The sequence below is a fragment of the Notolabrus celidotus genome, chromosome 13 (assembly GCF_009762535.1).
Source record: "Notolabrus celidotus isolate fNotCel1 chromosome 13, fNotCel1.pri, whole genome shotgun sequence".
Taxonomy (NCBI): domain Eukaryota; kingdom Metazoa; phylum Chordata; class Actinopteri; order Labriformes; family Labridae; genus Notolabrus; species Notolabrus celidotus.
This window is the reverse complement of record NC_048284.1, coordinates 6,926,608-6,942,153: the sequence shown is the minus strand read 5'-3', so window position 1 is coordinate 6,942,153 and position 15,546 is coordinate 6,926,608. Positions and strand designations below refer to the sequence as shown.

General features: G+C 40.6%; 1 protein-coding gene across 3 annotated transcripts in view; it reads left to right on the top strand.

The window, feature by feature from the left end:
* The window catches only part of eya4 (EYA transcriptional coactivator and phosphatase 4), a 64,867-nt gene that overhangs the window by 5,253 nt on the left and 44,068 nt on the right, over positions 1 to 15,546 (top strand). For all 3 annotated transcript variants that reach the window (XM_034700008.1, XM_034700007.1, XM_034700009.1), the window contains exon 2: positions 815 to 875. In XM_034700008.1, the coding sequence (XP_034555899.1) occupies positions 843 to 875 (33 nt within the window). In that variant the 5' untranslated portion in view covers positions 815 to 842. The remainder of the gene's footprint in view (positions 1 to 814; positions 876 to 15,546) is intronic.

Here is a 15,546-nt window from a genome sequence, read left to right as displayed (position 1 = left end):
AAAGGTTAAAACCAGTTTTCGGGAGTAATATTAGCTCAGACACATTTAAACCCACCCGCTTTGGATAGATCTGGTGACACTAAAGGACTTTATTGTGTGCATGTGTGTGCGTGTCTCTGCAGCCTTCTCTTTTGTTCAACTGTCACGTTGCAGCAGAGAGGAGCCATTTTGTGCCGCTCTGTGAGACGTGTTGGCATTGTTTTCCACCTTTTCAGTCTCCCTCTTTTGTCACAGCACGGCAGTAACAAAAAAAAAAACAACAGCCAAGAACACGATGCAGTTTCTGTCACATTTTCTGATCGCTTCACATCTAGTCTCACTCGAGTCGTAGACAATCGCCTCGGCCTCTCCGTGGCTGCAGACTCCTGCGCCAACCTGTCTCCTGTCTCGTATTAACGGGGTCACTCACTGTCTTGGTGAGCTAGCCAGCCACTGTGTCTGTGGTCCAGAGCCAGCCAAGCAGCCGGATCATTTACACTTCTCCTTTTTCATTGTTGATATTTACTTCTGCAATTATCTCTCAGCTTCACCCTCGGCTGAAGATGATATGCCGAAGTTAGCGCTGCTGCTTCCCTGACTCGGTCTCCCGTTGCTCACACATAAACACACTGACAGAAGGTCTCAGAGACACATGTAGACCTGAAAATAATAGAAATGATACTGTATCATGATTCCAATCACAATGCAAGCACTGAAAAAACTCCCCTCTCATGATTTCTTTCACTGACATTTTGCACAGGTGAACATTAAAAGGTGAAATATTTCACTTTTTTTCTTTAACCAATATTTCATTCTGTCATTTTTGCTCCTGAAGTGTGTGTCGGAGGACAAACCAAGCAGCCATGGAGGCCTCACAGGACCTCAACGAACAGATGGTGAGTTAAATGCTACTGTATGCATGCAAGTGTGTGTGTGTGTGTGTGTGTGAGAGTGTACCTTGTATCCCCACACAAGTCAGAGGAATGGGTGCATTTGAGAGATCTGTGAGTGTGTCTGAGAGAGTGTGTCTATGTGTGTGTGTGTGTGTGTGTGTGTGTGTGTGTGTGTGTTAACACGCAGCAGATGTGGTTCAGTGAGTGTACAGTAACCAGATGGCAGCAGTCAGAGTGAATGAGACTTCATTAGAAACAATGCTGGACGAGGACATCAGTCAAAGCAGTGTGTGTTCAAGAGTGTGTGTGAGTGCAACCAAGTAAATCCACATTTAAGTCGACTTAACTTTATATAACAGCAGTTTTTAAACAAACACGCAGCCCAGTGTTCTTCACGAAAAAACAAACAGATGTAAGATAAGTGAAATTTAGAACAATGGAGGCAATTTTGAGACAAAGTATTTGTAATTATTTATTATTTTTTGCTTAAATTGCACTGTTTTGTTTTCATACTGTACGCTTCCTGCACTCTGCCGTCATCTTGCACATTCCTGCACTCTGCAAATCTTTCATGACACCTATTCCTCATTTTGTAATAGTGCTTTATATTTAAATTGATCATTTTATCTCTTGTTTTTCTTCATTTTCTTTCTATGTTTTCTTTTTCTATGTTCAGATTTTGCACTAAAACACTGAAACTTACTCCCTCAGCAACAAACCTGATCCTGTCTGATTACAGCTGTAGAAAGAAACAGCTTTATTCACACATGCACCAAACTCCTGAAAATTTCCAATTTTTTTTGTAGTGTGCTGCATGTGTGAACGCAAACAGACAATATTTTCATCCTGACTTCCCCCCACCATCATCATTTCTGCAAGAAGTCGTGTTGAGCCTGTTCACAGCAAGCAAGCAGGGGAGAGTGATGACTCTTTGTCATGCAAACTTGGTAACCGGATGAGAAAGAGCATTTTCAAGATGAGAGCAGCAAAGATGTCTGCTCATCTGTCTGTTAACACCATAGACTGTATAAAATATGGACGTAGTATCCGTGACGTCACCCATCTGTTCCTGAGCGCTGTTTTGAAGCCAATTGACGGCAGCAGCCATATTGGAAATGCGGAACTCAACCAGGCAGAGTGTGACGTGAAGGGGCGGAGTTTGAGCCTCCTAGCCAACAGCTATGTGTTCCCGACCAGGAGTCACATCAGTCATGTCCTTATTTGGTCAAAAACTCGTAATCTTAACATCTTATGAACCGTCGTGTTAGAAAAAAATTCAACCCCCAGTACAGTGTGTAGAGATAGAGAGATTAGCTGTTTTTTGAACCAGGCTGTAAACATGTTTATTAATGCTGCAAAGATCGTCTTTTCCCCATTTATGTCTATGTGGTTTCCTGTGTTTCTGCAGCCAGCCTCAAGCGGAATCTCAATGAATTGCAGTTTATAACACTTCCACATGGGCTTCATAGTTTGAGACTGGAGGTTGCAGCTTGGTTAACACGCTGCATTGATACAAACGCAGAAACTGTCACTGTGTAAGTCTCTGTTGCAGAGGTTGCACTATGGCTTTTTCTGAAGCTTGCTTTTAATGTCATGTCCTGCCTCCTGATACTCCTCTTCACCCTGTCCAACGCCTCTCATCTGACAGGGGAGATGTCACACTTTAAGGGACATGTGTGAACAAGCACTTTTTTCAATTTCAGGGGCAGAGCGTCTGAAAAATTTGACATGAATGTCTGGAAATTTTCAGGGTAGCAAAAAAAAGGTTGAAGCTAATGCATTAAATCCAGTAAAAAGTGAAATTAGAAGAAGTAAATGACATAAATAACCAACAGTTGACTGAAAAAGAAAGACTTTTCTGTCTCTACAAGACCTAAAAACACACACACACATACTTGCTCAAACACACACACACTCTCCCGCTGCCTGAGGGTTTGTTAGTGTCTCAGCACAGTGGGCCGTTTCTGCGTCACATCAGTGCAGCGTCCCACTTCTGCTTGTTTAAAGATCAGGCTGTATTGTTGGGAAAATGATTTTGGCGGCGAGCGAGGTCCACTCGCATTTCAAAGTCGTTAGTCAGCCACCAGAACAGGTGTAATTTCATCTCCTCCTCCTCCTCCTCCTCCTCCTTCTCCTCCTCCTCCTCCATCAGGCTCCCTCCTCTCTCTCTCTCTCTCTCTCTCTCTCTCTCTCTCTCTCTCTCTCTCTCTCTCTCTCTCCTCTCTCTCTCTCTCTCTCTCTCTCTCTCTCTCCCCCTCACTCTCTCCCTCTGACCTGACAGCCTGCTCGGTAATAATAGCGCAAAGTGGGACAGAGCGCATGAACTATGTTGTTTTTCCCCCCACTTTTTGTGTTGCTCTGTCAGACTCGCCCTGGGTTTGAATTACACTCCGACCCCAGCGGAGCTCTGTCACTCACACGAACTGTACAAAACACGAACACAAGGCAAACACAAACAGAGAGAGAGAGAGAGAGAGGGGGGAGAGGAAGAATGAAAAGAAGAAGAAAAGAGCATCCATCATCTCTTTCTTCCATGCTAATATATCAAATATTGATGTCCATACTCCACAATTACTTCACCTGCTTAAAATAGAGCAGTGATATCATTTATAATGTGAACTTGAGCTGCAGCTCAGAGGCATTGATTAATTGTTCAGGTTGGAAATTAGAGCTCAGTGCGGGGACACAGATTTTAATCATAAAGACCTAAAGAGATAGAAACGGAGAGATAGACACGTCCAAAAATGCTGATCTTCACTTTTTAATGTTAAATATTAAGATTATTTCATGAAGCTGGACATGGTGTGATTGTTTTGTTGCTTTGTTTAACTTTGAATCCGTCTTTAGTGTCTCCAATATAATAAAATACAGCTTTCTAAAACAAACATTGTTAAGACAATCTGACAAATAAATATTACGTCCTTATTTTCAGCTCACTTTTGAAGTTGTGGCCCGTGTTGATGTTGCACTGCATCGTATTCTGCTGTGATGAACTTCAGTTTTGCATTATGTGTATGATATGGTCGACCAAAAATGATCTACTGAAAATAAATTCATTTGGTCTGAGCAGAAACAGTCACTACCTTGTTATTGAACTTTAAAGATTCAAAGGTAAGAATATATAAAAATATGTATAAGACAAAAAAATCATCCCTCTTTCCTTATTCAGTTAATTTATTATTTCACTCATTAGTCACCAACAGCTGCTGAAGTCCAGAGATATTAAGTTTAGATTCATTTAAATAAAAAAACGATGAGGTGTTTTTCTCAGAAGTCTGACTTTAATCAGATAATTGGGAATATATCTGAATTCTGACTTTGAAGCCACAAATCTGTAAAAAGTCAGAATTTAGAATTTAACATCAGTAACTAGGAAAAAAGTCTTAATTTTGAAAAAAAAAAAAATCTGAGTTTGAAGGCAGAAATCTAAAAAAAAAGGTTAAATTCTGAAATTTAAATCAGGATTCTAAAAAAATCATCAAAGTTATGAGAAAATTCTAAATTATGAAAAAGAAATCTCAAATCTGAGACACTTAGAATTCAGAATTTAACGTCAGTAATCAGAAAAAAGTCAGAATTTGGAGAAGAAAAAAAAAACGAATTCTGAGTTTGAAGTCAGAAATCTGAAAAAAATCATGAATTCTAAGTTTGAAGTCACAAACATTATGAAATTGAATTTAGAATTCTTAAAAAATTAGATATTGGATAAAGTCAGAATGCTAAATGTATGGTTAGACTTCAGAGAAAAAGAGTCAGAGTTCTGAATTTGAAGTCTGAATTATGAAAAATAAATCACAAATCTGAAAAAGTCTGCTATCTAGAAATAAACTGAAAAGAATTTTGAGAACAAAGACATAATTTTCATTTTAATCCAATAGAATAAGTGTCACTCATTTCTATACAGTCATCAATGCAATATTTGACATGGCTGTTAGTGAAATGGCTTAGAAATAACAATTATTAAAAAAAGTAAATGTTTTCAGTCTTTCAGATTAAAGGATAGAAAAGCTTGAAATGTTATTAAAACATCATATTGAATTGATGAAAACTGAACCCTCCAAATTTAAAGAAATGTAGCTTCACTCTAACTGAAAGAGCAGTTTGTTTTTGTAAAGTGACTTTCTTTAAATTGATTTACTTCAAACATCGAATCTGAATGTGGCCAGTCCTTCCCTCTCGTGTAATTGAAAAAGGCGTGTCTCAAGTGGCCAACAAAGCAGCACAGACCTCACACACAAAGTTTCGGGGAGTTGTCTGTTGACACCTGATACCCCCACCCTTCCCCTCTACCCTTTAAAGCCCCCCCCGCCCCCTCCCCTCCCGTTCTTTACTTCCTCCCTCCACTCCGCCCTTTTCCCACCACATCCACTGCACGTCATCTGGGTTATGGTCAGGCGTCCTCTCTGGCCGCCTGCCTGCCGAGGGCCCGCCTGCCGTCTGGGGTCCTCTGGGAGCGCTGGAAGGAGCCCGAGGCAGCAGTTAGCCCTTAATACTACTTTTAGCTTGTTTAAGTGTCACGCTCCACCTGTTGTCACATACTTGTTTAGCTTTGGAGAAAAGGTGATAAGTGTTTTGTGTTCCTGGTTCAGGAAGAAAACGATAAACAACAAACAATTCTGCTGTTTGGAGCAAGTTTTTTGTCATTAAACTAATAAATATATAATTTATATTAGAATCAAAGAGATATTAAAAATAGAGCATTAGTTTACACACATGAACCCACACACAGAACCCACAGAGCCCTGATTGAAGTCTTCAGCCTGCAAGTGGAGGAGGAGGAGGGGGGGCAGCAGCAGTGTTTTTTGACCCTCAGAGCCCTGCAGGATTTGAATGTATGACCACCAGAAGAAAAAAGTGAGAGAGATGAAGGAGGAGGAAAAAAGGATGAAAAAAGAGGAGAAAAAAGGTTCTTTTAGCCGTAGCCTTTTCCTCTGGTGCGCTGGGAGAGGCCCTGAGTATGGCAGCTGTCCCAGTCTGTGTGTGTGTGTGTGTGTGTGTGTGTGTGTTTGTCTGAGAGACCAACTTAGAGGAGGAAAGGGGGTCAGGTTGCACCCCTCTTTCACCCCTACAACCCCATACAGACACATTCACACAAACTTACATACAGCAGCAGCAGGAGTGGTAGCTAAATGCAAGCGCAGCCCAACCCCGATTGCCAAGATTGTTTTGGCGTCATTGACGGTTCGTTGCAAAATCTGCCCGGCGACAAGCCGTGTGGACGGATCACAGGAGTGCGGAGTGTAACAGCTACCCTCCCTGGCATCCCTCTAGTAAGCTGGCATCCTGGTTTGTGGCACCGAGGTGCACTTCAATTTCATGTGGGTGTACAGTGATTCTTGTAAGATTTATGTTTGGATGACAGCTGAGCGATGCTGGGAGAGTCTGACCATCAGACTTCAAGTCACCCCTGCTCCTTATGAGCCCTGCAGAGGGAAGAAACTATTTAGGATACTCTTTGCTTTTATCAAATATAAGCCTTCATTTTTGTTTGAATTATGGTTGATAACTACGGCAAAGAAGATGAAGCAGACGCGTTTAAAATAGAGGAAAATATAAAGTGTGCAAGAACCTTTCTAAGCATAGGAAAGAAGAAGAGTAACAGCAAATCCACATTGTTCTTTAAATAGCTCTCCATTCTATCAACTCCTCCTACAAACAACTTTTTAACATAACAAGTGTCTGTAATCTGTTATCAATCAAAAGAAGTGATAATGATTTCTTTATTTAAAGAAATAGTATTGTGCTTATTCTTTTTTACATCATATTTTATGAACAAATATTGAGTTCAAATGTTTGATATTTAGACTAAAAGTTGTCAAAGTTTCAAACTGTGAGGTCAACATGTGTTGGAGTAATCCCCACATGAGACTTCAAGGTGCTCTGAACATCTTGTTCAAAAGGTCACATGCGAGAGGGACATGAGATTTGCTCAGATCGTGACATAACAGATTGGTTAATCTCTCTTAATGAGCGTAATAAATGTGACACTTGCTGTCCTGCTCGGTTCTTTGTTGCTGGATGTTTTATTGTCTCTTTCCTGGTCAGATTTTGGTTCCCGAACTTACGGCTATAGATAGATAGATAGATAGATAGATAGATAGATAGATAGATAGATAGATAGATAGATAGATAGATAGATCGATCTTTATTTGTCCTTAATAAGGAGATTTGTTGTATTCATTTGTACAAGAATACATGTATAAAACACAAATAAACAATAAACATCCACCCAGCCTCACAACAATGGTTAACATCATCCCACATATATACACACCGGACACATATGAACACACAGGACACATATATGCTCACCGGACACATATAAATACACCGGACACATTACATGGGAATTTTATTTAGCAGTGCTATGGTCGACGGGAAAAAGCTTCTGCCAAACCAGGCTCGCCTACAGTATGGGGATCTGTATCTGCGACCAGATGGGAGTAGTGTGAAGACTGAGTAGAGGGGGTGTTGGGGGTCCAGTGTTATAGTTTGTTGATAATTTGCCTTTTAAAATAGATAAACACAACTTTGTAGCATGGCAACAGTGGAGGAGGCTTCTGGGGTGCTGGGGTGGCCTTAAAGAGACATTAGCTATAATGAAGCCAGAGAAGGAAATTAAGGTTTTCAAGAACATCAATCTGATAAAACATTTTTTTAGCTTAAGCCTGAAAATGAGCGTTTTACCCCTATTTAATTAATTTCTGCTATCATTAGCCTGATAAGGACAGTTTGGATGGCCACTGGCGTTTCTGGCTGCAATAATCAATCAATCAAACAGAGCAGGTCTAGACCGTACTCTATGTTCTATTATCAACAAAGACCCAACATCAAGACAGGATAAGATCCAGTCCCCTCTTACAGACAGGACTCAGTCTGATCTCATCTTAATCCACCATGAGCAGAGCACTTTGCAGCATTTAGCAAGTTACAGTGGCAAGGACAAACTTCCTTCAACAGGCAGAAACCTCCAGCAGGACCAGACTCATGTTAGACACACATCTGCCTCAACTGTATTGGGCATGGAAAGAGAGATAGAGGGAGATAAGAGAGAGAGATGATGGTAATAAGTCTTCAGTGTTGATTGGAGAGGACCTAATGCTTCATCAGGGTTGATGTGATGCTGTCATTCTGCTGTTATACAGATCCACAGCTAGAAAAGAAGATTAACACCCCTCTCTTACTTGTGGAGTCATTTAAAAACCTCTAGAAAACAGCCAGCATGCTAAGATCAGAGCTGTTTAAATCACATTTCCTTTAGCTTATGAATTACCGTAAAATCTGGAATATAAGTTACAACTATAAATAAATAAGATGCAGTTTGTTTTGTCTATCAACTTGTAGTGTCTGTGCAGCTGTGTAGCTCTTTCAAGTGTCACTAGCAGCCTGTACAGTAGTTTAGCTAGCTTAGTAGCAAAAGAGTCCTGCTTTAAATCCCTACTTGACTTTCTTTGGTTACATTTTAAAGGCAAAAGAAACTCCATCTAACATGTTTATTTGCTAGCTTTACAGGTTTGGTATATCAGACGTGTTAGCTTTGGTCTGTGCCATGTTCCAAAGCTTCATGCTAAGCTATCATAATTTTTTTTGTTGGTTGTTTTCAGCAGAGACACGAAACTGAGACTGATTTTTATCTAACTTTAAAATACAGCATAATCTCCAGCGTTTTTAAAAATGTCTTCTTTATTTTGGACAGTGTGGTGTTATTGTGATTTGATATGTACTTTCACTCAACTCACTGTTCTTTGTTTTTAAACCCGGACGACTTCTATGTCTGAAGGATCCCAGGTTCATTTGAAAAATTGAATTACAGCCTCCACAGCTCCTTTATTTTGACATCACTTTTATTTAAGACACTTGTCAAAATCAAAACATCTGTCTTTCACCAAACCTCTTCGGTTCTTGCTTTTGGTTCAGATAATTAATAACGCACATACAGGAGAGTTGAGTGAGGGTCTGGCAGGCCAAAGAAAGCGAGCGAGGTGTGAGGTGAGCGGGTCACAGACGGCCTGTGAGCCGATCACAGTCTGATGGAGTCAAACCCCCAAACAGACTGGAGAATCCATCTAGAAACCCAGAGCGACCAGCGTGGGCTTTCTACAGGAACGCAGCAGACAGGAAACCACATGATATGTGTGCTTGAGTGTCTGCAGTGTGTGTGTGTGTGTGTGTGTGTGTGTGTGAAAGAATATATGTGAGTGTGTGTGTGTTGTATGTGTGTAGGTGTTTCTCTCTCTGCTTTACACATATGCTCTCTGTGGTGTGGGACGGCTGAGGTCATCTGAGTGGAGAGTGTCTCATATCGTGACCATGCTTGTTTAATGGAAGTCAATGAGGACACAATGGCTCAGGCCAAGATTCCTCACTTTATTGATTATTCAAAGACAAAAATCACGTCTAAGCCAGATTCTTGACGACCACAGATTGATTGGAGAGAGATTGCTCTTTTGCAAAGTCAATGAATTCTCAAAGCTCTGCGAACAACATTAAATAAACAGAAGTCACCAGTAAACAAGTCAAACACATTTTCCTTTGTTCCCATATAAAGAGCCCAGTGATCGTACAAACCGTCGTCTCTTCACCCTGATCTTCTGGCCAAACACTCATCTGCCATTGGTTACTAAAAAGGAGCACATTTCCTCATTTTGCTGCGAAGGAAATGAAATTGCAACAGTTGTGCTTTGGTTTCAGAGGAACCTGCCTGCCCTGCCTGCAGCGAGAACTTCCTCTGCTGCTCTGCTGGGAGATTGTATTTCTGTTTCTGCAGCGGCAGAACCAGAGAGGTAGCCGAGGGGTCACCAAGGCCATGACCTGAGCTATTTATTTACCTTCTGTTAAAACAGAGCTGAAAGTAAGGATTTTCATCATCATTGTTCAGGACTTAAATAGAATCGGTAAATGGTTGAAGACCTCTTCCACTGGCGCTGACCCGTTTGTGTGCTTCTGCGATATTGTATGATATCATAACGCAATCATTTTGTGTTGTTTCATCTCCTCTCATGTTATGTTGTATCTTATTGTATTGGAACGTACCACATAGTGCTGTACCATAGATCTCAATTTTGTGTCACAGCCTATTGTATTATATCGTACTGGTCGTGTCATGCCGTATCGTATTCTACCATATCATATGTATCTTATCTTAGTGTACAGTATCTTCTCATACCGCACTGTTACATATCTTACCATATCATACGGTATCTTACTGTTCGTATCCTTACATACAATACCTAACAATATCGTAACATATCATACCGTATCTTACCATAACTGATAATATCGTATCCTATCGTACTGCACCACATCGTATTGTGTTTAGCTGTCTGATTCTGCTATCATACTCTATCGTAAAGTACTGTATCGTATCATACCGTATTGAATCGTATCATACTTTATCGTATCGTACCATATCGTACTGTACTGTACCATATCGTATCGTATCATATCATACTTTATCGTATCATACTGTATCGTGCCGTATCGTACCGTTCTGTACCATATCGTATCAAACCGTACAATATCGTATCGTACAGTACTTTATCCTATCGTTCCATTTGGTATCGTACCATACAGTATCGTATCTTATCTTAGCATATAGTATCTTATCATGCCGCACCGTTACATATCATACCGTTTCTTACCGTTCGTATCCTTACATACCATACCTAACAATATCGTACCATATCTTACCGTAACTGATCATATCTTACTGCACCATATCGTATCGTGTTTAGCTGTCTGATTTTGCTATCATACCATATTGTATCGTACATTTATGTATCGTTTAGGATCGTATTGTATCGTAACGTATTCAATCGTATTGTACTGTATCGGGTTTTTTTGTACCATATCGTAAATTATCGTACCATATCGTATCATACCATATCATAGCGTGCCGTATCGTATTGTGCTGTATCATACTGTATTGTACCATATCGTATCGTACAGTGCTGTATCCTATCGTACCATATGGTATCGTACCATACAGTACCATATCTTATCTTAGGGTATAGTATCATTTGATACCGCACAGTTACATATCGTACCATATCATACCGTATTTTATTGTTCGTATCCATACATACAATACCTAACAATATCGTAACATACCATACCGTATCTTACCGTAAATGATCATATCGTATCCTATCGTACTGCACCATATCGTATCTTGCTTAGCTGTCTGATTTTGCTATCATACCATATCATATCGTACAGTACTTTATCGTATTGTACCGTATCGTACCGTATTGAATCATATCTTCTCTTATCGTACAATATGATATTGTATCGTGCCGTACTGTACTGTATCTAATCATACCGTACCATATCGTTTCGTACAGTGCTGTATCCTATCGTACCATATGGTATTGTACCATACAGTATTGTATCTTATCTTAGCGTACAGTATCTTATCATACCGCACAGTTACATATCGTACCATATCATACCGTATCTGACCGTTCGTATCCATACATACCATACCTAACAATATCGTAACATATCATACCATATCTTACCATAACTGATAATATCGTATCCTATCGTACTGCACCACATCGTATTGTGCTTAGCTGTCTGATTTTGCTATCATACTGTATCGTAAAGTACTGTATCGTTTCATACCGTATTGAATCGTATCATACTTCAGCGTATCGTACCATACCGTACTGTACTCTACCATCTCGTATCATATACTTAATCGTGCCGTATCGTACCGTACTGTACCATATCGTATCATGCCTTACCATATCGTATCGAACCGTACAATATCGTATCGTACAGTACTTTATCCTATCGTTCCATTTGGTATCGTACCATACAGTATCGTATCTTATCTTAGCATAAAGTATCTTATCATGAAGCACCGTTACATATCATACCGTTTCTTACCGTTCATTTTGAATTAGCGTGATGCTTTTACATTTAAAAGAGTTTTAGTCGTTGTTGTGTTTCTAAAGACTTCCTGAGCTAGCACATTTGTCCATCCTGATGATTTGGACATCGATCCATTATAAGGCGACAGGAAGATTCATATAACTGTCCTTCGTTCTTCCTGGTGTTCTATCTGTGTACCTGTCTGTCCCACCTTCTCTCCGCAGGCCTCCCCGCCTCTTCGTCTCTGGCTCTGTCTCTCTGGCTATAGAGTGATGATTCAGGGCCTATTGTGAAGTCAGCAATCCGATACAGAGGCAGCCCGAGAGCACGGGTGGGGTGGGGTGGAGGAGGAGGGGGGGGGTTTGGTGCGATGGAGGCAGTAGAGGAGGAGAAGAAACAGAAAAGGATTATGGGTGTTCTCACTGAGCCAGGTCCATGCTGTCTAGAGCCCTGGGGCTGTTTGGCACCTTTACCTGTCCTTTGCTTTACCTGTTGCTCTCATTCTCTTTGTGTCTCCCTTTATCTCTCTCTTTCTCACACCCCCAAGCTCTTCTTCACTGTCCCTTTTTTAGCCTCCCTCCCCTTTGCCCTCTTCTCTTTCACACTTACGTACATCCTCCTCTCTCTCACCCTGCCGTCCCTTTTTCGTAGACATATGGTTTTGTGAGTGATTTTATTAGGAAGATGATATGAAGTGTTTCACTGTCTGGTTTGATGGAACAGCTTGAGACATTCAACTCCTGTTCAACTGTGACTTCTGCACATGGAGTCTGAGAGCAGATGGCGTGTGTGTGTGTGTGTGTGAGAGAGGGGGAGAGAGAGAGCATACCTGTCCGTCTGTGCGTGTCTTTTTTTGAAGGATATCTACCTTATGTCGTACCTCTCATACGCACACACGCTGTGATGTCATGAGCAGCATTATTTAACAGGCAGCTGGGAGGCCATTCATCATTTAATTAAAAGCGTCTGAAAGGGATCTGAGGCCTAATGAGATTAGCTTTAATTATTGATGCTGCTGCAGCCACACACACACGCACTTATACACACACACACACGGCAGGCTCACAAACACACACTCTGGTTACGACCACCACTCAGACTCTCCTTAGACGCTGTGTTAAAACACACAAACACTCAGGGACTTTAAATTCATCAGGATTTTAAATTCTCTGCTCACTTGCATTATAAGTCACATAATCAGACTCATTGATTTTTGCTTCATTGTTCGATATGGAGGGGCAAAGGGGTGCTGGGTGAGGTGAATTCATAGGGGGGAAAGGCTGCGGTGAGAGGACAGAGCAGGGGGTGCGGTGGCTGCGGTCAGGCAGGGGGGGTCGCAGTGGTATGGTGTTGTGTTTCTTTAGGGCTCACACAGCAGCAGGAGGACTTCTTATTTTTCAAGTCCGCCCACTCTGTTCCTCATTTCTTTGAAATGCATTCTCCCTCAAAACATGGACAACTGGATGTGTTTGGAAAAACAGCCTGAACATAAATTTATTTTTGTAGTTATGATCTTAAAGAGGTCAGTTTTCTAGAAATGACCTGTTTGTTTCCTGACCTAATTTCCCAAAGAGCCAAGCTTGTCCTCTTCTTTATTACCCATCATTGTTGAATACTTGCTTCTGATTGGTCAAAACCCCCTGTGTTTTATTTCTCAGTAACAAAGTATGGAAAGGATTCTGGCATATTCCACTTCTGCCTGTTGACCCTGTGGCAAAAATGTTAGTTCCTGTCATTACCAAGCTTTCTGACTAATCAAAGTACTTGATTGTGATTGGCCTAAACTCTATAACAATGGTTATTTATTCTGAATTTCAAAAGCTACTCTACGGACAACCTGATCACACGTCACACGTATCAAATGAATCCGTGGAAAGGAATGCTAAATGGTTAAAAAACAACCTACTTTCATTTCAAATAGAAATGCTAAAAAACAACTTCCCATGAGTCTTTGGCAAAGTATTTTAATTTTGCAACTTCTTCATTCAAACTATTCTCTTTCCACATGTTGTGTACTCTTTATGATTTCACCTCTTCCTGTTTACAATCTGACAAAAACACTACTTTTTGATGGTATCACTAAACAACATTGAGGATTTTTTGAAAATTACTCTCATGTTTTATGGAGAGAACAACATTTGTGATTGGTTGTTACTTCTGACCGGTAAACGGCAGAGAAAAGAAAACAAGAAAAGGGAAAAAATTGTGAAAATTACAGAGCATTTTTCGAAACACACAAGAAGCTGAGTATAAAGAGTCTTCTATGAAAGTGAGGAAAACAGACACAAAGCCAACACAAACTGCAACGAAGCATGGCTTTGGCAGAGTTACAGGACTGGCTGAGTTGGTGCTGTTGTTATTTTCTGCATCTGTTAAGAACAGCAACGGAAAAATGCTAATTTTAAAACTTTACCGTGAATGAAAATGTTACGTTTGAGGTGCTGGTTTGGCGTAGTGGTTAAGTCACGTGCCCTATATACAGAGTCTATAGTTCTCAAGTGGGAAGCCCAGGTTTGATTCCAACCTGAGGCCCCCTTCCCTGCATGTCTTTCCAAACTCTCTCTCTCTCTCTGTGTTTTCTTTTCTTTCCACAATCATATCCTCTCTAAATAAAGGTGTATAAAAAGCCTAAATATATGCAAAGTATATGGAAACTTAGGTTAATGTGTGAGGGATCATGTATAGGAAGCAGGTAAATATGTGAATTAGAATCACATCGAAAAAGTGGAAGGGAAAGAAGAGCTGGCCCACCTGAGGCCTGCTGCTTAATTTAACTTTAAACTGCAAAAGATCTGTTTTCTTTGTCTTTTACTTCCTCCTCGTCTTCTTCTTCACATTTTCAAAATTACGTATAGCTAAACCTATGATTGTAACGAACAGCCAGAGTTTGGATTCATGTGTGAGAGGAATAACCTGCAGTGGTGTCTTTACTGTCACATCTTCTACCTTGATGAGTAATCAGTGACGGTGCTTTGACTCACACACATGATGCAGAGTGGAGCCGGGAGCCATGCATTGACTCATGCATTCATTTCACTTGATCTATTTTTAATGACTGCAGTTTTTTCTTACATTTGTATGACTTACCTACAAACGTTTCTAGATTAATGTTAAAAAATGTCACAGATACATTTTTTTTAACAATGCAAACATCCCTTCCTTTTTAGTTGTACACATTTAATACTGAGTTGTGTGTTCTTGAGCATGCCTCTTACAGGGTAGAGTGATGGCTTGTGTGTGTGCATGTGTGTGTGTGTGTGCATGTGTGTGTGTGTGTGTGTGTGTGTGTGTGTGTGTGTCTGGTCAGCCGTGGACTGGTTTAGGTTTCTCCCAGTTGTTTTTTTAATCACTCTCATCAGATTAGCTGAGCAGGGGCAGTCGAGGCCAAACGCTTCACAATTAACAGCGCAGAACTGGCCCACACACACACACGCACACACAGACACACACATATCCGTCAGTGACTTTTCATTTGTGTCCATTGAGTAAAGCTGCATTAAATCACGTCTGTGATCCCCTCACTCTGTGAGACAAAGAGGAGCCAATTTAAACGGCAGAAATGAAGACCACCAGGACGAAGAGGAGGATGAAGAGTCACTGTTTTGTGCTGCTGCTGCTCTCTCTCCTTAAACACGTTTCTACTATGAGCTCATTGAAAATTAATCTTTGCTTTTGTAAAACTAAATCGAGACGCTGATTAAAGTCTCAGCTTTGTTTACATTTAGTTACACAGAGATCAACATTTTGTTTCACAAGATGACTCAGCACAAATTAGCAGCTAGCTTAGCGTTGGACT